We start from the raw sequence: 21,349 nt of genomic DNA, 5'->3' as shown, positions 1-21,349 counted from the left end.
ACTCCTTTCGATCTTCATCACTCACTGTCTGGCTCCAGGCTTTATTTATTGCACAGCATCAACTCACCGAGCCAAAGACAAAAACGATTCGCTCCCTTGTGGCCTTTTTGGTGGGCATTCCCAGCTATCCAGCTTTAACAAAGTGGCATCGTTTCTCCCTTTAGAGATGATACTGCTGCCTGCAGTGCAGGCAGGAGGGGCTGAGCTGTAGCTGCCATACAATCAACAGTACAGAGCACCTTCCAGGGGCAGCCTGGACCTCAGTCTATTTCCTAATCTCCTGGCACATCCTCTTCTCCTTCAGGCAAGAATTGCAACATAAAGTTCAGGAAGGTATCTGCAAGTTGTGAGAACGACTGCAGATGGGGTGTAAAGCATGGACACAAACTTAAGAGTAAAGTATGGTTTATCAGACGTAATTCTCAAAGGCGGCGCCCTGCATTTGGAGTATGTATAATTTTATAGCTGACAACACGTTGAAAGATGGGAGTGCAAAGCAGACCCTAGTGTTGGGACATCTAGATCAGGTGGAATTAACAATTAATGACAAAAGCACGAAGTAACAGGACAAAAAATCAGTGGCTGGAGCAGACTCCAACTCTCTGGATGATACTTATTAACTTTACATGTTTAATCCTTCTCTGCGTACTCTCTGTGCCTCATTTACCCCCAGCCTGTGCAAGAACGAAGCCTGCTTTCCTGCCCAGCCTCAGAGTTGTTCCCGCCTGTGTGCTGATGGAGTGGGGCCCTGAGGAGAAGTCATGGCAGAGCTGGGACTCTGCGTTTCAACATGTGCATGACAGGGGTGAGCTGAACCTGTGCAGTAGTGACAGAGATGAACACCATGTGCATGCAGATATATGCGTATATGTATGTATATACATATATATGTATTTGTTTAATACTTTCCATTTTTAAGACCTGAATCTCCACAGTAATTCCAGTATCTGTCTTCCTCCAGACTCCCACCTGGAGCAGTTATTTTTCATTTTAAGAAAGAATAAAGGAAGTGTTTACTAGGCATAGTTACTTTCATAGATGTGTAGAATCAGCTATCAACTTTGCCAGTGGGTTTCACAACTGCTTGCTGCGAGGGAGGCATAAGAGGCAGAAACGCTGGATTGACTTAGAGGACCCTTCTGCATTGCTTTGAGCCCTATCCTAAACTTTCTCCAGGCAGCCCAAGTTGCCACTGACTCAGCATTATTGACACCAGCCAAAGTGGGGGCTATGGCTGTGGCTTTTGTGATCTACTGGGCCACAGTCAGAGCAGGTACCTGGGTGCTGTTGAATGTCTTGTGGAGCTTCAGCCAACAGTGGCAGCATGTGGCACGTAAACATGAAACTGTTTTTGACTCTCACATCAGTTCTCTTAAGTGTTGCTCTAACCACAGTGCTGGGATGAGGCAATTTTTACTTAGGCTTTAGCTAAGGAGCCCTGCAGATGTCACGGCACAGAGAAGACACCTTCACCCCAGAACATCTTAGGCGTCACAGGGGCCAAGGGGGCATTGCCTATTCCCTGATGGGTCTGTGGAGTAGCTCAACCAATGCTGCAGACCCCAGGGTGGAGGGGAGTACTAGGACAAGGGGACCTGACACCAAACAGCTGCTGGCTTGTTTCATACCTGCTAGTTTTGGAGCTGCTGCCCTAATCTTGAGGAAGAGGTCAAGAACAAGGGACAAAAGAGGACCAGCTTTGCTTAATGGCAGCAGGAGGCAGCAAGTTCAATAGCTGGGGTGGTAAGGAGAGGTTTGGGAAAGGCGATAGTAGTGCTGGGTAAGGGCACATTCAGGGCAGGGCTCTATGCCACCCACCCTCTGCTCCCTTCACAAGGCTCCCCCCAGCACTAGATGCCCCAAGCCCTCATGTGCCATATCCTATGTGCAGCCCCTCTGGTGAGGTTTGAGCAGAAACGAGAAGCCTTCCTCAGGGACTTAGCCAGACATTTTGGGAATACCCAAGGCTCCAACACTGGCATGTACCCCAGTGTTAGGCAGCAAAACGAGCTCCTCCCTGCCCCAGCCACTGTGAGCACAGGCTGCCGGCTGCACCTTGTCACCCCGACCCAACACAGAGGGACACACAGGCTCACCCACTGGAGTACTGCAGCTTTATTTGAATGAAACAATCCACGCTGAGAGTCTACAGGGTACATGACGGGTGCGTCAGGGGTGGGGAGTGGGGTGGGGTGGATGAGGCAATGCTTATAAAACATCTCACCCTGTTTAAAAGGTTCAGTTCAGTCCCTTTGTTTGCGTTTTGTGCTTTTAACGTTGTGGACAGCTTGGTGGTGTCATGGCGAGAGGGTCCCAGCTCTGCTTGATGATGGTGATAGCACCCTATGAGATGTGGAGCGGGGATGAGGATATGGTAGGGAATGGGTCTTTCTGCCAGGGTCTCCACCCAGGATACAGGTGGAAAATGAAACAAGAGACACCAGAGGACCCCCCCCCCCATTCTCCACAGTATCCCCAAATACACAAAGTCTGTATGTAGCTCTTTTTGGGGAGCGTTTCTAAATACTTCTGTCAGGTCAATGTGTACTTTCTACTGGCCTTGGTGACCTGGAGAAGCATGAGGGTGACATAGTCCCACTGGCACTGGATCCCACTGAAGTGGCTCACCACTGGGCCTGAGCTGGTTCTCCCTGCCCCTCACAAGCTGAGGATGGGATTTTGGTGTGATCCTCTTCTATGGGATCCAGGGATGAAGTCTGCTGCTGATCTCTCCAGTCTGGAAGTTAAACACTTGGTGAGGTTAAGTACAGAGCTGGGGGATGGAGTGAGGAAGAGTCTGGGAAACACTGACTCTCACTTCTGGTCAAAGGCAGGAGGTGCCAGAGCTGTTTCCCCATGAGACAGGTAGATCTTGGGTGATGGTCCCCTTCCTCCACTATGTGCACTGCAGTACAGGCAGGATGGTTCTGCCAGGGGGAAAAACCTAAGCAAAACCACACTGACACCAGATTTTCCATCTCATCTAGACATTAGAGATTGCCTCCATGCTGTCAGGCAAGGGCTGTGACCAAAACCACAAAGCACAGCCACGTATCTGTAGCAGCCACAGCTTTTGGGTATGTCCTGAGAGATGAATGCATGCTCTGGAGCCCTCTGGGGTGAGACAGTAAATCTAGAAGATCCCATGAACTGGGAAAACTGGCCAAGCTCATCTAATTTGAAAGCACTGACACTAAGCAACTCTACCCAGTGCTAATGCTACCGGTTACATCAATGCACCAAGAAGCTGGGGATGGACAGCACAGAAGGACAAACATCAAGGTTTGATGAGAGGAAAAGGTCTCCTCCAGCAAACTCTGAGGGAGTCTTTTTGTCCCAGGATGTTACATATGAAGGCCTCCAGGAAACAACCAAATAAATTCACAGGAAAGCTCCTTTGCTCCCATTCTGTAAATACCAGCATGGTGGATGCTGCTGTCTATAGGAAATTCCTAAATAATGCCCCCAGTCAATGCTTGTGGAATTTCAAAGAGAAAATAAAATCAATCTCCTCTCACCGCAACTCAGGTGCTGCCTGAGCTGACCATGCTGCTACAGCCTCTCCCGGCTCCTTATGCTCTCTTTATTTATAGCCATAGCTGGTTCTGGGGAGCAAGACTCAGTGAGACAAGATACACCAAATCCCCCACCTCGGAGGGTGTTCCGGCTTGGAGTGTGGACAGTGGGAAAAGGCAAATGTGTGGACTGGTTGGAGATGCCTCCAAAAGGTGCTTTCAAGTGCTGTCTCCTCCCTGCTGCATTGCTGGCAACTGTAACACACACAGCCACCTTAGTTTTCTGATCCCTTTACAAGCTGTTAAGATAAACACCTTCCCAGGGCTGGACCTACACAGTGCAAACAACACCCGGGGCAGTTTCATCTCAGTGCCACAGCGTATGTCACAGTCACCAAAAGAAAACCAGTTGGTCCCTGCCCACCGAGGCTGCAATGCAGGAGGGAAATGGGGCTGCACTCAGTTTTAGGTGGTTTGGGCTCAGCCTGGCTAACCTGCTGTTGGTTTCTGGCCCTCTCCCCTTTTGAGGATGGAAGCTTGATGGCAAAGCAACTGAGCATGTACGTTATGCCGAACGTAGGGTTGAGGTGTCAGGCACAAACCTCAGCCAAAATTAAGCAGAGTGGCACTGCCCTTCCATGGGCAAGAGGTGTCCTGGACAGTTCCCTGCCAGATGCATCCCCTTTCTCTCTCGAAAAGCAGGTGGGATGAAGGTGTCTCTGGGCCGTCCTGCGATACTCCTGAGGATATTTAAGGCCTCCAGGGCACAAGTGGGCATCTGGTTTGATGTGACCATACCAGGCTGTCAGTAGCCAATGGAAGACCCCAGAAACCCCCTGTGGTGGGCTAGGTGATGGCAATAAGGCAAACTAGTATATGTCTTACTCCAAAGGGGAGTACTGAAAACCATATAACACATCTGTCATTTGGGATGCTGAGTGTACTGGGGCTACTCAGCTCCCTGCTGGAAACCACCAGCTGCCAGTTATTAACATGGAGTGTAAATTGGGTCCAGTTAAAAGGCAATTTCCAGAGCTCTCCAGCACTTACTTTTCTGCAAATGCCTTTAGTCTGCATTAAATACCTTCCCAGGCTTAGCAGGATGAGCAGTTATCAGTGGTGGCAACACCTGGCTTCTCCTGCAGCCTGCACAGGGTCCTGCTGCTGTATGCCTGTTGTCTCTACAAGCAGGGTTGCGCCTGCACTGGGGGCATCCTGGAAAAGACAAGGTGTCAGAGCAGTTCAATGGACAAAGAGAGAGGGACCAAAGCTGGTCTCTGCCAAAGCCCAGAGTGTGAAATGGCTTCTCTTTTGCATAGGAGATAGAATGCAATTTCTCATCCTCACTAAAACCAGGATCCTGCCCCCCGGGTGCGAGAGCTGGGTGTTACTGTGCTACTGTGTCCCACTGCACCCAGCTCAAAGCACAGAGCCCACAGTGATGTGTCCCTCCATGATGTTACAAGGCGGTCCAAAGGCACCCGGAAGGCAAAGGGGTGCTGTAGCATTTCCAGGGAAAGATGGATCTACGCAGGGCTCCCACAGACAAAGGGGACTGAAACAGCAGCACCCTGAAGCCGCAACTCCCTGAACTCTCTGCTTTAAGGAAAAAGTTTATGTCTTTTAGTGAGGTGACACCATTTAACCCATCTAGGAGGGAAAGTTGCTTCATTCCTTTGCCACTGCCTGGGGCAGGTGGGGTCCTTCATGGCAGAGTCTTCACTCTTCACCCCCTGGCTTTTCCTGCAGGTGGAACTCCCTGCCTCAGTCTGAGAGCTAGGGGGGAGCAGTGTTTGCTCCTGCAGGGCCTTGCACAGGACTTCTTCACACTGGAGACAGGGCTGTGGGAAGTGATGGCATGATGGAGGGATGCTTCTCCCACCAGTGCTGCTTGCTGCTCCCAGTGACTGTCCCTCCCAGGCTGAGAAGCACAAGGCACCAACCCAAAAGCAGTGTGCTTTTCCTGACACAGAGTGATAGGGTTGGGCTGAGGAGGAGAAATGCAGACACTGCTCTCCCTTTGATATTAAAGCATTTCCATGTCGTTCTGAATAATGCACCCACAGGATTTCATATAGAAATTAAATTTCCATACTTCGAATAGCAATAGGGAATAAAATACAATTTGTATCATATTTACTACACTCATTCGTACATCTATAAATTATTTCTGCAAGAAATTTACCAGCCTAAACATCTGACTCTCCCCCCTTTCTTTTCGCTGATTACCACTCTATTTCTTTCCAGAAGAAAGCTACTTCCCAGAAGAAGGGCTCCATATCACTGCTGCCACAGCTGCTTTTCAGGCAGCTCTGCTGGGGCAGCTCTGCATGCATGCTAATCTCAACACTTAACTTTAGGAATTTCCAAGCCGTTTGTGCACTACGTGAGGTTTTTCATACAGTCGAAATACTTTTTCACTCCCGTACGGCTGGGAAGAGTTGCACTCGGGCGTTCCAAATTACTTAACTCCAGATCAAATGAAACATATTAGCTCCGTTGCTTTCCAGCGGCTGATCTATGTGGAAGAAAAGCAGTCTATTACTGGTACCACGCAGGAGCTGCTTTTCAGAGCAAAGGGGAGGAATTGATGTTCACATGGTTAAAAGCCATGGATTAAAGTCCTGCTGATGACCTGTTATTTGGACTTGCATTGAACTGTGGAAAATTATAATTAAAAAAGTATATATTTCAGAATACAATGAACTACAAAAAGAGCTTTCAAATGGAAGTTTCTCTGTAAGCCCAACTTGTAACTACACAGTAGCATTCACTACTTCTAATATCTACAACTTATACCCAGGAGCCTGCACACTCACATATTTTCTGGTTTATACCCTGAAAAAAAAAAGAAAGAAAATGAGTATATATTGGCTAACACCCACAGAGCATTCTTCCTAATGTATTTCTACAACTACCAAGCAGAAGTCTCCTTGTAAATAAAAGCAGTCTCTTAAATTTATATTGCACTTTTCTTCTGCAGTGACTTTCATACTATGTACAGGAATAATCTCCACCATCACTGAAATGCAGCCACTTCTGGGGTGGAATAAAGCAGCAATTTGACAGGCACAGAACAACATAAAACATCAGGAAGAGAAATATAATGTTGGGACTGCAACAGATATTTAAGAAGACAGCATGTAATTAAGTTCAAGGATCATAATTTAGCCAGAACATTGTGAAAAGTGTGAGGGGATCTTTAATTACAAGGGGTAAGGAGCATGGCTTTATATCTCACCTGGGATTCATTACCACTGCAAGGAGAATTGCCCCATCAAGCATGGGGTAGTAAACCACAAATACGACTGTCCTCAGAGAGGAGGGACACTGTCTCTCCCTCATCATTGCACAACTTCTCATCCTTGCTGCTCAAGTGCCTCTTTCCTCTGCTACACTCTCTTAGCACATCTGCCAGGGAAATGAGGTCCTTCCTTTTGTCCTCAGCACTTCTGAGAAGCTGAGGCACTTGGGTTAATGACTTCCCCCCAAACTTACCACCAGCTGCTTTCTAGCCAGAGATAAAGGAGTAGAGGTCTAAGCAGGAAGGGGCTCCCTGAGACTTTACTGAAGCTGATGGGCCCATGCATGACAGCAGGAAAAGGCTTCACCTCTGGCTGGGGCCATCTGCTTGTTCTCATCTGCCCTGGACCCAACTGCCCCTGTGCCATGGGTTGGCTTAGTGAGGCACTTACATCCTTCCTTGCAGCAGCTGGCAGCAGGGCACGGACACCCTCCCTGCAGGTGTCCCTTTCTGAAAATGTGGTGCCCCTTGGCTGATGCTTGCCTCGCAGATAATGTTTTGTCTGTGATCCTGAACCTTCAGGCTGCACCTCCCCAGCCCCACAGTCTCTCTGCTGCCCCCTAAACGTCAACAAAACATGCTTATGCAACCCTGGCTAAGCAGCCAGTAGAAGCAAAGCCACAAGGACCTCTGCCTCAGAGCCTAGAAGATTGAATGGTTGCCCTGGATTACCTCTTACTGATGGGAAAATGTTCCTGTCTCCACCTTCTGCCCTAGAATAAGCAACATAGCACAAATGTTTTGCCACTGACAGATCAGGAGCTATCATGAAGCATCCAAGGTCTCACGGAAAGCACCATTTCTCCTAGGAATGAAAGTAGACTCTTTTCAGGAGTGGGGTGATGATTTCTGGCCTATAACAAACATGTAGAAAAGAACAGAACTGAAAGAACTCAGCTAAAAGATGATGGTGGCACTGGCTGCCCATGAAAATGGCAACAGACAGGCAGCAAGAAGCAGAATTGTTGCTGACACCCACAGCATCCCACAATGCTGCCTGGCCCTGGGACACAGCTACAGGTCTCCTGGTCAAATATGCAGTGTGATTGAGGTCTGGGTTCTGGAGGGGGAGGGTGGAGACAAAAAAGACACAGTCCTCATCCTTAGAAGTGAAGAAAAGCAATAGGAGCAAGGGAGACCTGTATCACCCCCTCTTACAGTCTTGTGAGGCCTCCTGTGAAGGTCCTCTTTTCCCTCAGAGCTGACGCCCTTTCTCTCTTCAGTGATGTCTGGGGAGCATTAGTGCACATGAATGCCCTTCCAGGAGCTGGAGAGTGAGGGGTTTCAAGACTTCAAACTGGATCTCTTGGGAATTAAATACGAGCTTTCCTCCCCCATCAGTAGAAGAAACGGGGCAACAGCTGTTGCTTGAAGCTGAGCAATGCAGGGGACAGCTAATACATTCAGGTGATTTTAGACACAGTTGGCTCAGAGAAGCTAATATATTAATCAGAAATGGGTAAGGAGCCATGGGTACTGGAGGCTCTGGTGAGTGAAAGAGCTGGCTCATCCTGTATCTGTGGTTCCCCAGGTATGGAGTTTGGATGGGCTGTCCATTAGGGGGAAGAGCCCCACTTACTGAACTGCCAGAGTGGCTAGTAAACCCCAATTCACAGTCCTGTGGGGCTAACTCTGCCCTGTGCATGGAGGCAATTCGTGCCCAGAGCTGCTCCCAGTTGCAACAAGGCTATCACAGCTCCCACTTGGCCCGTGCAGGGCAGTCCCTTCTCCTGTGGGGCTCATCTGGACCCTGAGGAGGTCAGGCCGGACCTGCTGCAAGTCTGCAGCAGAGAGAGACACCAGCTTTAACCTTTCATGATGCCAACAGGGAAAAAATGATTTTCCCTCATCCCTCCACTGTTTCTCAGTTCAGCAGAAGCCTCTCTTTTGGGTCAAGCTTCCTGCCTCCAGCTTTCAGCTCCTCTACCCACTGCTTTGGCAGTGGAAGCTGAGTGCCTGTAAGGCTGCATGTGCTGACAAAATCCAGCCACCTTTTCCCTGAGCAGCAATGCTGTTGCCACACTCTGCCCACCCTGCAGCTAATGCACTGTGTGTGCAAAAAGGCCTCAGAAGGTGAGAGGGCAGTATTGGAGCTGCCTGCACTGATGGCCATGGGGCTGCAACATGGGCACAGGACCTGCTGAAGGTTTAAGTGCCTGACTCTTCCCATAATTCAAAACGCTTGAGATGGGGTAAGTTAAGTGATGGAATAAAAGACCAAAATAAATAGGTAACAAAAGACAGGCAGAGAAGCAGTCCTGGGCTTAGGGCTGAGGTGACTGTCATCCCAACATTCACAAGGGGAAGCCAATGTGGAATTCTTTCCCCTTCCCACCCCACGCTGCCCCATCCCTCAGCCCAACAGAGACACATTTCTGTCTGCAGCTCAGATCTGCTCTCATAGTTTCTCCACCCAGCAAGAGTGCCGAGAGGGAGCAAGAGACACTCAGAGGCCAGCGCTGCAGCCGGATCCAGCCGGAACTTCTCCACCACTCAGCATGGTCCGTGTGATGAGTCCTTTCCTGCTCCATCTTCTTCAGGTTGGTGGGTGAGAAGAACGGAGCGGTGGGGAAAGGCCAAAGCAAACCACACAGGGGGCAATTAAACACATGAGAGCCTGGTAGGTGAGGATGGATGGCGACACGGAAGCACATGCGGTGCGAGGCAAGATGCTCTGGCCACCAGCACGAGGGGCGGCTGCTGCCCCACGGTCAAGGCCGGCAGTGGGGCAGCCCAAGCCAGTGGGAAAGCATGGGGAGACAAGGGGAGTGCTGCGGTGTACCATCCACTAAGCTGTGGGCTCTGCAGTAAAGAAGGTAACTGTTCTGGTAGAAATTTGTGCTTTAATATATTTTTGTTTGTTTGTTTAAAACAAGTTCCCACTTCCCTGAGGAAGCCCTGTCCGACATTCCCAAGGAAACATGGGGGTGTTTGTTTTCCTCCTTCATTTGCTCTTCGCATTTCTTCATTCCTATTTTTTGTCTTTCCTTCTTTTCTGTGTATTTCTGTTTCTTCTCTCTCACTCTCGCGCACGTGCTTTTAAAAAACATTTGTCTTTATTTCTATATTTTGTTCTAGACATTATGACTTTCTCAAGGAGTGCTCCAGTTCTGACCCAGATCCCTTTGCATGGTCATGCCTGTCAAGTCTTTGGTAACATATAGACACTTTGGTGTGCCAGTGAGGAGGGGAGGAAGAGGAGCAGAGGTGGCTGAGTAGGAAAGGAGCAGGAATGTCTTGGTCTGAAGACAGGAGCGCTCTCTTGCCATCATCTGAGCAGCACATAAAGGAAGAAAGTCAATGGGCCACAAAGACAAGGGCTGTGCAGGGCCGGGACACCGCTTCCTGGAAGAGCAACCGCTGCAAGTCGAGAAGAGAGAAAAAGAATTAGTGATGGGACAGATCCAAAGCTCATCAAGCAAGTCAGCACAGAGCAGTGTCTGCCTCTCCTCCCACCCTGAACCACAGAGTACCTCCCAGATATATTGAAAGATCTTTCCAGCCTTCCCTGGACATTCTCAAGGCTTCCCAAAACTATTTCTCTTCCAGCTTGGGAGAAAAGGCTGAGTCTTAGTTACTTTTGCAATCTAATCCTCCTTTCTTTTCCAGAAGATTCAACTTGAGTCAAACAAAAGGTTCTGCTTGTGTTTTGCTTACAGCGTGGCCATCCTAGGCTGAAACAGATCTTTACCTGAACCTGAAATTTCAAACTTCTGACTTTTTTGATGCTTTGTTTTTCCCTTCAACTTTGGAGTCAAGAAAGTCGATAAAAATTCTTCCACAAGGCTCTTCTCTTTCAAAAATAAATAGAGCAAATTGAACTTTGCTCAGAAGTGCCTGTCTGGCTCTGGTTTTCATGCTCTGAACACCTGGTGTCCTGCCCACCTGAGGCATGTTATTGAGGGCATAGGTAGGACCAAGGCATGAGGCACACCAGTGATTTCTGCCTAAGGACTAATGCCTAGATACTGCTATGCACCTTGCTGTGGCTTCAACCTATGGTGCACCTCAGTGAGGGTGGGATTATCTCTGGTTCTGCAATGCCTGCACCAGGATGATGTGGATGGACTGGAAAGGGGTAGGTGGGATTTAGCTTAAGCATCTGCACTGATTTTGGATGGGATACAGCTAATTATCTTCCTAGTCGCTGGTGCAGTGCTGTGATTTGGCTCTAGTCTAAAAACGATGCTGATAACACACTGATGTTTTAGTTGTTGCTAAGTAGCACTTACCCTGATCAAGGATTTTTCAGTCTCATGCTCTGCCAATGAGGAGGGCATGAGAAGCCAGGAGGGAGCACAGCCAGAACACCCAACCCAAACTATCCAAAGGGGTATCCCATGCCACAGCACGTCATGCCCAGTAGTGAATGGGAGGAGTCACCCGGAAGGGACTGATCGCTGCTCAGGTTGGGCTGGGTATCGGTCAGTGGGTGGTGCGCAATTATATTGTGCATCATTGCTGTTTATTGTTTCTTTTTTCCTTTTCCCTTTAATTTCATATTCTCTCACCTTGTTATTGCCTTTTTCATTAGTAGTAGTAGTATTATATTGTACTTCAGTTATTAAACTGTTTGTATTTCAACCTGCTGGTTTTACATTCTTCTGATTTTCCTTCTCCTCCTCTCGGGAGGGGAGAAGAGGGTGTGAGCAAGCGGCTGCATGGTGCTAGTTACCGGCTGGGTCTAAACCATGGCATACTCACTGTCAGGATTGGAAAGTAAGTGATATACATCTCGGGTAGCTTGCTCCCATCTTTCATGGGCAATACCCTGCCTGGCTGTGTCTCCCTGCTCAGAGTGCAATGGGAAGAAGTCCAGCCCTCCCTGGCTCCAGGCCCCAAAAGGCAGGTTTTTTTCCTGGAGAAGGACTGACTCAAGGCCAGTAGAGCCTGCAGAAGGTCTTTCCCTTTTGGAAGCTCCCATTCCTAGGGTTTCCAGGAAATGAGAAACTACAGAAACCTTCAGCTGGTGTTGGGCTGGGGATGACACCTCCAACCTAACGAACGGGTGCAGACTTCAGCATGCTGGTGTCTGCCAGCACAGTCCCTACAAGATCTGGTTGCTCCTCTCAGCTCTTCCTAATTCACAACTGTAAAGAACAAGTTTAAGGGTCTGACACCCCTCTGCTGACTTCTGCTGATGGAGTCAACGTTCTTTTTGAGTACCACCAACACGTCAATGTGCACTGAAATCAGCTGTGCATCCCCAGCATATGTGTTCATGTATGCACTCCCACCAACTTGGTTCCTCTGAGGCATGCACACTCTCACCCTTATTCGGTCCAATTGGCTTCCTTGGGCAGTCCCCCTTTTTCAGAGTGACATCATCGATGGCAATGTCTCCCTCATAGCTTGTGCCCCGGACACCTTCGAAGATGATCTGCAAGCAGAGCATGGGACAGACCCCAGTGTGAGGCTGCTGTTGTGGAGGACCTTTCTTGTGCTGTGGGGCTCTGAGGAGGTGAGCAGGGCACAGACCAGGTCTTAGCAGGTCCCCGAGTTTATGATTCTTTCCTGTTTCTCCAGTACTCATAGGATCTGAAGAGATGGACCCCACTGCTTACAGGACCAACCCCTGTGTGCTGAGTGTGGAGTAATAAATGAGCATGTAGAGCTGTGCTATATTAAGGGTGCTGCACTAACTAACCAACCAGTACTGAGCAGCGCTTGCAAGAGTTACTATATTATTGTTATTATTATTTTAAAATACTCAGAAGCATGCTGGGCATTTTGCCACAGTGCTACAACTTAGCAGCTTGCACAGGCCCAGCTCTCACAAACAACCCTACAACAGCAAAGTAGCATGTTGGCCAAAAACATCAGCAATAAAACATCCAGTAATGAAGCAGCCCACTTCCTGAGTACACATAAGGCACTTGATGAGCAGACACAGACTGCCACATTCACAAGGTGTCCTATGGTCCTAAACTAGGATGATAACGGGGGTGTGCTCTTGCAGCACTTAGTAGAAGAAACTTCTAATGCTCAAAGTCACTTTACACCAACAGGCCAGCACCAACAGAGCTGTCACACAGACCTGGTGCCAGAAGGAGCTCTTTGACAAGCAGTTTCCAGACCAGCAATAATCATAAAATTTATAGTGCCAAACTGATGCTTGCACATAACAATGTTGAGTGGCTTCAGCAAGAAGTGGATTTGATTTATGTGCATCCACCAAGCTTTTACCTTGCCCCAGTGACTCTGGGGGTGGAGAGCTCCCAGTGTTCAACCAGCCCCTGTGCCACGAGGCAGATCTCTGCTGGGAAGTCTCCTACAGCCCGTGGCGCACGGACAGGACAGGCAGCAGGTGGCTCCTTGGCTGTGGACCTGACTTACCTGGAAGGGCCCGGGTGGGTTGATGGGCACGTGTGCTTGCTGCCACATGTTCCCCCTGTTCCCACTGAGTGACCAGACCTGGGTGTCGATGGCTCGCTTGTTCCGCACACGAACCAGCAGGTTCAAGGAGCCTGTAAGAGAGGAACCAGGCGCTGGTGTGTGCAACCCTGCCTACTGGGCTGGCACAGCTGTGGGGCTCAGCTGTATATTCAGGAACAGCCTGCAGAGCCCCAGCAGTAACCTCTGCAGGGAGCCAGCTTTCTCCTGGGTTAATGGGCAAGTGCCACTGGCAATGCTTCATCCATCTGGGGTACCCAAGGGAGGACAAAGCCCCAGATGAACACAGAGCAGACAGGATGAGGAAGAAGCAGTCTGTAGCATGGCTGTGGTGGTGCAAGAAAGGGGGTGGCAGAAATGTTAGCTGCGAGGGACCTCCAGAGGCATCCCATCCAACCACCTGCTCGAAGCTGTCTCCACTCTTACATGAGCATATCATGTCTTTGCCTGGTCACATCTTGAAATCTCCTGAGGAAATCAATGCTGGAGGGCATTGCCTGTACCACACTGCCTGTAGCATCCCAGCCATTTCCAGAGGAACACAACCCTCTGAATCAACACCGAGTTCCAAGTTCTTTCAAGCAAAGCCAACTCCCAAAAGGTTTTGTTTGCCATTAAACCAAAACCAAAGCCAATAAATCTCGAAGCATTTTCAGTTCTCACTTTGAAAACAGTGTCACAGCCCCCTACCCTCCACCCACAAGTGAAACTATCTCAATTTGTCTTCCTACAGCATCTTCTTAGCTGGCCTTTTATTTATTTATTTTTGTTTCAGTGAAAAGCCATTTTTAATCATTCACTCAGGGTTAAAACACTTTTTTCTCTTTTTTTTGTTTTCTTTTCAATTCAGCTGGTGATTCAAAAAAATAAATCAATCAATGACAATTCTAGTCATGCTGTCACTCATCAGTGTTTCTGGTCTCCATAGGCAGACATTACATCTGAGAGCAGAGAGGCAATAATGACCCTTACATATATGTCCATAGTCTGTCTGCACCTGGGATGCTGCATTCTGGCCAGGTATGCCCTACTGAGAGGCAGAAATGAGGGGCCAGGAGAAGAGGCAGTGAAAGAGACTTTCCTGTATAATCTCCCTTCTATATGATCCCCTGAAATTCTTCGTTCTTGGCACACCACTGTGTGAAGGACAGGGACCTGGAAGTATCCCCATCAAGTACCTGGCTGTCAGAAAGCAAGAGATATATCACAGGGAGTTCAGAGGTGCATAATAAAGATGATGAAATGTTTAGATTCTGAATGGCTGACTTACAATAAAAGGTTAAAAGAATGAAATATGCGTGTAATTTAGTGAACTGATGAAAGAGTGGCATGTTGTGCCTGGAAATACTCACACGTGTTAGCAACAAGTCAAGCTGAGAAAACTAGATGAAGGCCTGATGGGACACGGAGGATTTACCCAATTCCCTTCCCCAGTGGCACCCATTTTGGGATGCACACCACAACCCAAGACAAAGGAGTGAAGTAATTTGTTTCTCTCTCTTTTGAGACCAGCTGGCACTGCACAACCCTGGGGAGACAGAAATAAGTGGGTGGGATCTCCCTCCTTGGAACACAGTGCCAAGGATGAGAAGTCACTATGGGAGTCTCCAGCAAAACCAGCTTTGAGCTGTTGGTTTCTTAGGGTTTGCCCTGCCCTTTAGGAGCTTCCTACAAGGGAAAGTCTGTCTAAGAAGGATACGTAGTCCTCACGGAGGCCCTTGACCAAACTCATGGTCCACGCAGGAACTACATAACCCTATTGATCAACATCAATGCAGAGAAGCTAGTTACGGACATCAGAGCTGGTGAGGATGGGGAATTGAGAGTGAATGAAGAATTATTATGAAGCTGCTAGCAAATAAGCATTAAAACTAACTGTTGCCTATTCTACCCTCATGTGGGAACTTGCGGATAGGATCTGCCACTCTGGGCAGCACTGGGACAAGTCAGACAGCAAATGAACTTTGATGCACTGGGAAAAAAGTCAAGGTGAGATAGAAATAGAACCAGGGAAGCATCTGGAATGCAAATTAGTATCCCCAGAGCACTGGCTGTGAATGCCTGGCCTAAACCCAGACCAAGCCTGAGCCTATCCTGGCTGGCAGCTACACATCCTTGGAGCATCAGGAAAAAAGTTTCAACCTTTTGGGCCCTGAATTCCCTAATAGAACAATACTGAATATTAGCAGACATTCTTCAAATGGTTTGCAATTGGAAAAGAAGCTCCCTTACCTACCCACAACATGCAGCGTCTCACCACCCCTGTCTACGCAAGGAAAACTGAAGGTCAAACCAAATGAACAGCATGTCCCTGTCTTGCAAATCAGAGTTGTGAAGGGGAGTCAGATCTCATAGCCATACCTGCAATCCCTGATAAATCACAGAGTCTGCCTGAGGCTGGGAAAGAACCACAACACCTTCCTTTTCCAGCAACGCTGTCCCTGGGAATGTGCTTCTGGAAGCCATGGCAGAGACTCCAAGAGGTGGAACTAAACAGGGATGAAGCTTCTATCCCAGCTGTGTCCACAGTGTCGTAGATGTTAAAGATTAAGCAGATCTTCTAATTTATTCCCTTCTACCATGTGTCAAAAGCTACCAGCCAAGTTTTTAAGGGCATGTAGCCAGTAAATGTGGTACCTGGAAATGAACCTTCAGGTCTGAGCTCCAGGCAGATCCATGAAACATTTTAGTCCTGGACTACAGAAATCTCAGAAGTCACCTTTCCAGTTGCTCAGAGCTTCTTTATCTCCGTTTTCCACTCTTGCTTCAAAAGCCAATTGTGTGATGGAACGAGTGCTGCAGAGCTCTGTGTTTTCCAAGGGAAAACTCTGGGCTCAGCCCACTGCCTTAAAATCAAGTGTTGTTCCAGGATCCCACTTACAGTCATGAAAATCCACGGATTAAGTCCCAGGCTAAAAAGGGAAGTGAAGCCTATGTAAATATTGACATCCTTAGCTCTTGATCTTGGTGAATTCACACCTGCCCACACTTACCTCTGTGCAATCTACCAATACCTATCTCATGCCTTATTAACCATATTTACTTCCCATGTAGCTTCCAGCATGTCACACAAGTTCAGACCTAACCAGCCACCTGATGCTTGTAAGATGCCCCTCCTAGAGCACAGACTACATATCAAAATCCCACTTTGCAGGAGGTGACCAATGCATGGTCCACGCATGTGTGGGATGTGAGAAACTCATTCACAGCTCTGAAGTGACTTGCCACGTGAACCTTAGTAAACTGCTTTTACCTGCTTGTGTCTGCTGACATAATACGATGATGATAATCAAGGACAGTAACACCCACTCGCTTAGGGGGGAACTCAGGAACACAGCAAATATTTTATGAGACCTGAGTGAGAAGACACAAGAGAACAGAAGTGCCTGAGCTCATCTGCCTTTCCAATGGCACAAACTAAAGAAGAACCAAAGTGGGACCTGCTCACCAACCCCTATGCCTCCACCAGTAGAGGTGTAAAAGGCCAATCTGGGATGTCCTCCAGCACCAGCTCTTGCAGCCACCTGTTTTGCCTGATTTTATGCAAAATCATACCTAGTTTCCTGTATCAGAGTCCAAATCCAATTGAGCAGTTTTGTTATGTATTCCTGTCAGTATCACCCCTTCCCCATCTCCCCCATCTGGCATTTCCTAAGGGCACCTGCTGGTGAGGCACACACAAAGACAGGCCATCTATCTGCTGCTAAATCTCTCCATCTGACCAGAGACAGACAAACACAAGGGAAATCCCAGGACATCAGCAACCCTGTTGTAACCTGTCCCCATACAAGGCAATCTTTGTCTTGTAATCTGTATTATTCCTTCTTCCTAATCAAAAGGTAGAATAAAGGCCGCTGATGAGCGATGAGGAATCAATTACAAGGAGAGTGAGCTGTACCTTCTGTTGGCTGCCTTTAAGACCAGAGCTGGCATTTCAAAAGAGTGGCACTCACACAAAAGAGCACCAGCTGGGCTGCCAGATAGAGTAGCCCAAGGGATGCCTTTAAATGTTACCTTCCCACAACAAGAAAAGGTCGTCTCTCAGTTTCCAGGGGATGGGGACTTCACTGTTGCATTGAATAGTGGGTGTAGATCCAGAAGAGCCAGCGTAGGCAGGACTGGGAGGGAGGCCTTTACAGGGTCTATAAAGGCAGGGCCATAGGCACAGTCTGTGTGGGATGGCAGGGAAGATAGAGGTTTCCTCAAGAACTCCCCATGGGGCAGCTGTTGGGGATTAATGCTGGGTGATGGGATGGGGAAAGTCTGCAGCATAGCTCAGTATATGCAGCAATGGCTGAAAGCAGGCAGCCAGAGGGCTAGGAAGCAAAGAGAATTAGATACTGCATGCTGAGAGATGGGGTGCTCTGCCAAGTGCAGCATAGCCCCATGGGGTGGTAGGGAAGGTTGTCGGGATCCACAGCTGGGAGCTGGGCTGGCTGCAGGCTTGCACGCAGCCTGGTCTCACTGTAACTCCCTGCTGTGGTCCTGCAGAATCCCAGCTCCAGCACATAGAGGAACTCAGGAGATCAGCTCTCCATGAGTAGTCCTATCTGCAGCCTTGATTTAGGTTTGGCACACAACTAGGAATACAGGGCTGAAAGCCCCTGTGGAAATTCCCATGGCATTTCAAATGCCAGCAAGACAGACTGAGATAAGAAGAAACAGATCAATAGCAAGAGATGTCCAGTGGATGGAAAGAGATGATACACTGTGGAGAGGACTCAGACCCTGTATAGCCTGGCAGATTCCCTTGCAGACTCATCACGAAGGCTAAAAACAAGCCAGGGAGTAAAAAATGTCTCTTACCTTTCTAACAGGGCCTCTGAGCATTGCCTTAAGTGGAGTTTAGTGTTACCACCACTGATCACAAATTTAAAGCCCAAAGCTTAGTACAGGCAAATCTCAGGAGTGATTGACAGTCCCCAGAAAGAATCTATTACTGTTCATAATCTCCACAACAAACACACATCCCTTTCCCTATCTCATTTAAGCTGATGTTAATGGATCACAGTCAGTGTCAGGCTGGTCTCAGTTACGGTACTGTGGGGGAAAGCTACTGCTCTGAGAGCTAGAAAGCAGAGGGTGGAAAAACAATTGTAGCACAGATGGAGACGGAGCTTGTACTGACTCATAATTTCTAGGAATGCAAGTTGTCTTTGTGCCACGTTAGGGTGTATTTACTTTTTCACAGTCTCTAAGGGTGCTTTGTACATTACATATGTGGAGTAAGACAATTAAAACCTCTTGGCTGCTTTCCACTCCTGATTAGAGAGAACTTTATCTTTACATGTCTTTAACTGACCTCAGCTTGGTGTGCAGGCTCTGGGCACAGGGTCACTATGCAGACCCCTTCCTGCAGCCACCACTTCAGTAATTTCAAAGCAACCAGGGTTCAGACAGCTTATCAATAGTGAGAAAATTAAGTCTTGGCTAGAGTTTGGAAAGCACCACTGTCCCACCTCTACTCATCCCCATTGGCTTTAGAGAGGCACTGAGCACATTCAGCGCTGTGCTGCACGCTGCCTAGTTGCTACGGGACACTCCTTTTGCTTCATTACAGTGAGGAGGCTATAGTGAAAGGGATCAAGGGAATCAAGGCCTCCAAGTCCCCTGCTGTGGCTGGGACTTTCTGGGGATATGAACAGCAATACGGTAAGTTTTGATTGGCAATACTTCCCCTACAGCAAACCCGTGAAAATTACTTGTATCTTGCTACAGGGAATTTTCTTTGGATTTTACTGTGGATTTAAAAAAATCAAAGAACCACGCATTTCCACCCATGACCTCCTAAACCACCATCAAATGAGGACGGGCTTGAAGCAATATCCCCTGACATGGTAAAGCCAATTGCACACATTGATCTATGATCCATTGCTATACATCTGACCTGTCTCGCATGCATATGAATTTTTGGCTGGAGGAAATGGACCAGCAGAGAAGCAACAACACTGCACTGTAAAGAGGCAAAGTGGACATGCAGCTGGACCCCTGGGGGAGCCATGCTGGGCAGTGGGACCTGGGGCATGCAGGCAGTGTGGTAAATGCAACGGTATGGTCAGTCTGCCTCGTGACAAGTGCTAATGGGAGGAAGGCAGGCCAACTACAGCTACAGCTCCTTCTCTCCAGCATATCCCCACCTGTCTGTGTACATAGAGAGCAGATGGTGATATGGTAGGAGCAGACTTGCAATGGAGCTATGCTTGAGCTCCTTTGCTCATTTGAACCACGGTCTAATTAGAGAAAGTGTTGGCATAGAAAGATGAATGATACGAGACTTCCATTTTTGATGGAAATTCTGCCACCCCTTTTCATGGTAAATTCCCTCAGAGGCTGTGTGTGACCAGTAACAGGCTTTCTCTGTGTGGACAACAGGATGTTGTTTAAGGAATTAAAAAAAAGGAGGAAAAAAATCTCCACGCTCCACAGCACTAAATTTATGCTACCCAGAAGAATAAAGGCCCACCCAATATGCAGCCAGTGCAGAGTAGAAGGAGAGTACAGAATCTGGCAATTAAAAGACAAGACTTGGGAGTCCTCGGGCTTTTCGCCAACTTCACGTCTGATTCATTATGCCATCTTGCTTAATCACATCCCAGACTGTGTCCTTCCCTACAGGACAGATGGGGTGCCTGGCTCCCATTCCCAAGCCCAGCTGTGTTTTCACAGCCCCTGAATGCAGCCGCAGGCAGCGGCTCTGTTCCCATGTGCCAGCTCCCCATGTTGCTGTGCTGGACAGCCCCTGCTCATGGCGAGCACTGGAGCTATCATGGAATTTCATCAGGCTAGAAGCAAGTTCCCTCTGCCTACTGCCTGGGAGCTATGGTCCCACGTGCTTTCAGTCCAGACACTCAGACTAAAAGTGACCATGTCCTCAAGTTTCCCCACAGCTCTCGGAGACCTCCTGCCTTCTGTAGGCAAAGGGAGGCTAGCAGGCAGGATGGTGCCTACCACTGTCTCAGCTGGATGTGTGCTTATTTACAGCCCAGAGAAGCAGAAAGCAAACGGCATCGTGAGCTCCAACCACCTGCCCTCCAGCATACGTCCCCCTTTGTTGTCAAGCCCGGCATGGAGAATGTGCACCCCGCTTCTCTAGGGCTTGTTCTTCCCAGCCCCAGCTCAGCGGACACAAATGAGAGGTGGTCCCCAGAGAGGTGGTCACTGACCCATATCTATGGGACCGGGAAGCACCCAGTAATCTCAGGGTCAAGGATGGGAAGGACTTTGTTGTGCATCCCCTGCTTGCTTACTGAGCAGGATGGTGCTTGAGCTGCCTTCCTGGTCTCTCTGCCCCCTACCAGTACCAAATGTGCTGCCAAGCCCCCTTCCTACACCATGATGCTCCATCATGAAATGGAGATTCCCCCATGTTTCATCCTGCCTTGCTACAGCCCTCTCCATGCTGGTATATGCAGCATGCTGTGAAAAGGCACTGTTTGGATGCAGGGAAGCTCCCATTTGCTCTGTGTCCTCTGTGCCACAGTAATTCATGCTAATGCTCCAGCTCCTTGCGTGACTCCCTCCATAACCACTATGTGTGATAATTTACAACATCTACCTGTCTACACACCTCTCTACACAGAGATTCTTTCTCATGAGATTTCTCACTCTTCAGGAAATACCACCAGCGCCAAAAGGGGGGAATTTGCGTTACAAGAAAATCCATATATATTTGTCAGAATTGTCTCCTGATATTTTATACTCCAGACTTGCCTCAACAGCTTGTTTTTATCCAGAGATCCTTGTAAAAGCTGACAACGTGCAACCTTAAGAGACTTCCCCATCTAAGAAAGAGAGGATGTAACTGTGGAAAGAAGTCCTCCTGGACATTTTGAACAGAAGTCCATCTGTAGAAACTGAGAACAACCCTTTACCCTAAGGGGTACCTCCTTTTTTCTAGGGCTTGCCCTTTGGCTCCTAGCAAGGATCCTCCATACAAATACACACAAAGGAATACAGCTGGCCTGAATGCATGGAGCAGGATGAGATATATACTGATCTCAGTGCAGTTGTGCAGCTCCTCTTCTATACATTCAGCTCTAAATAAGGAGTTATGACCTTTCCATAGCCAGTGCTTCTACCTATGTAGCCAAGAGCTTGTCCTTGCCTTCTGGGAGCTCTCCAAGCAAGCCTGCAATGA

At 48.4% G+C, this 21,349-nt stretch overlaps 1 protein-coding gene across 2 annotated transcripts in view; it reads right to left on the bottom strand.

Annotated features, from left to right (window-relative positions):
* Positions 1-6,183: 6,183 nt before the first annotated feature.
* Positions 6,184-21,349, bottom strand: part of MDGA1 (MAM domain containing glycosylphosphatidylinositol anchor 1) — a 152,706-nt gene continuing 137,540 nt past the window's right edge. The window contains exons 15-18 of one of the 2 annotated variants that reach the window (XM_061470920.1): positions 13,156-13,286; positions 12,085-12,199; positions 11,908-12,005; positions 6,184-10,179 (exon numbers count right to left, since the gene is read on the bottom strand). In XM_061470920.1, coding sequence (XP_061326904.1) covers positions 10,117-10,179; positions 11,908-12,005; positions 12,085-12,199; positions 13,156-13,286 — 407 coding nt within the window. In that variant the 3' untranslated portion in view covers positions 6,184-10,116. The remainder of the gene's footprint in view (positions 10,180-11,907; positions 12,006-12,084; positions 12,200-13,155; positions 13,287-21,349) is intronic. The other variant, XM_061470918.1, reaches the window with a different exon arrangement.

Source organism: Pezoporus flaviventris, unplaced genomic scaffold, assembly GCF_033815535.1.
Source record: "Pezoporus flaviventris isolate CSIRO_AGI_PZ_B2104156 unplaced genomic scaffold, CSIRO_AGI_Pfla_v1 ptg000066l, whole genome shotgun sequence".
Classification (NCBI taxonomy): Eukaryota; Metazoa; Chordata; class Aves; order Psittaciformes; family Psittacidae; genus Pezoporus; species Pezoporus flaviventris.
The sequence above is the reverse complement of the archived record's forward strand: the minus strand, read 5'-3'. Positions and strand labels throughout refer to the sequence as shown.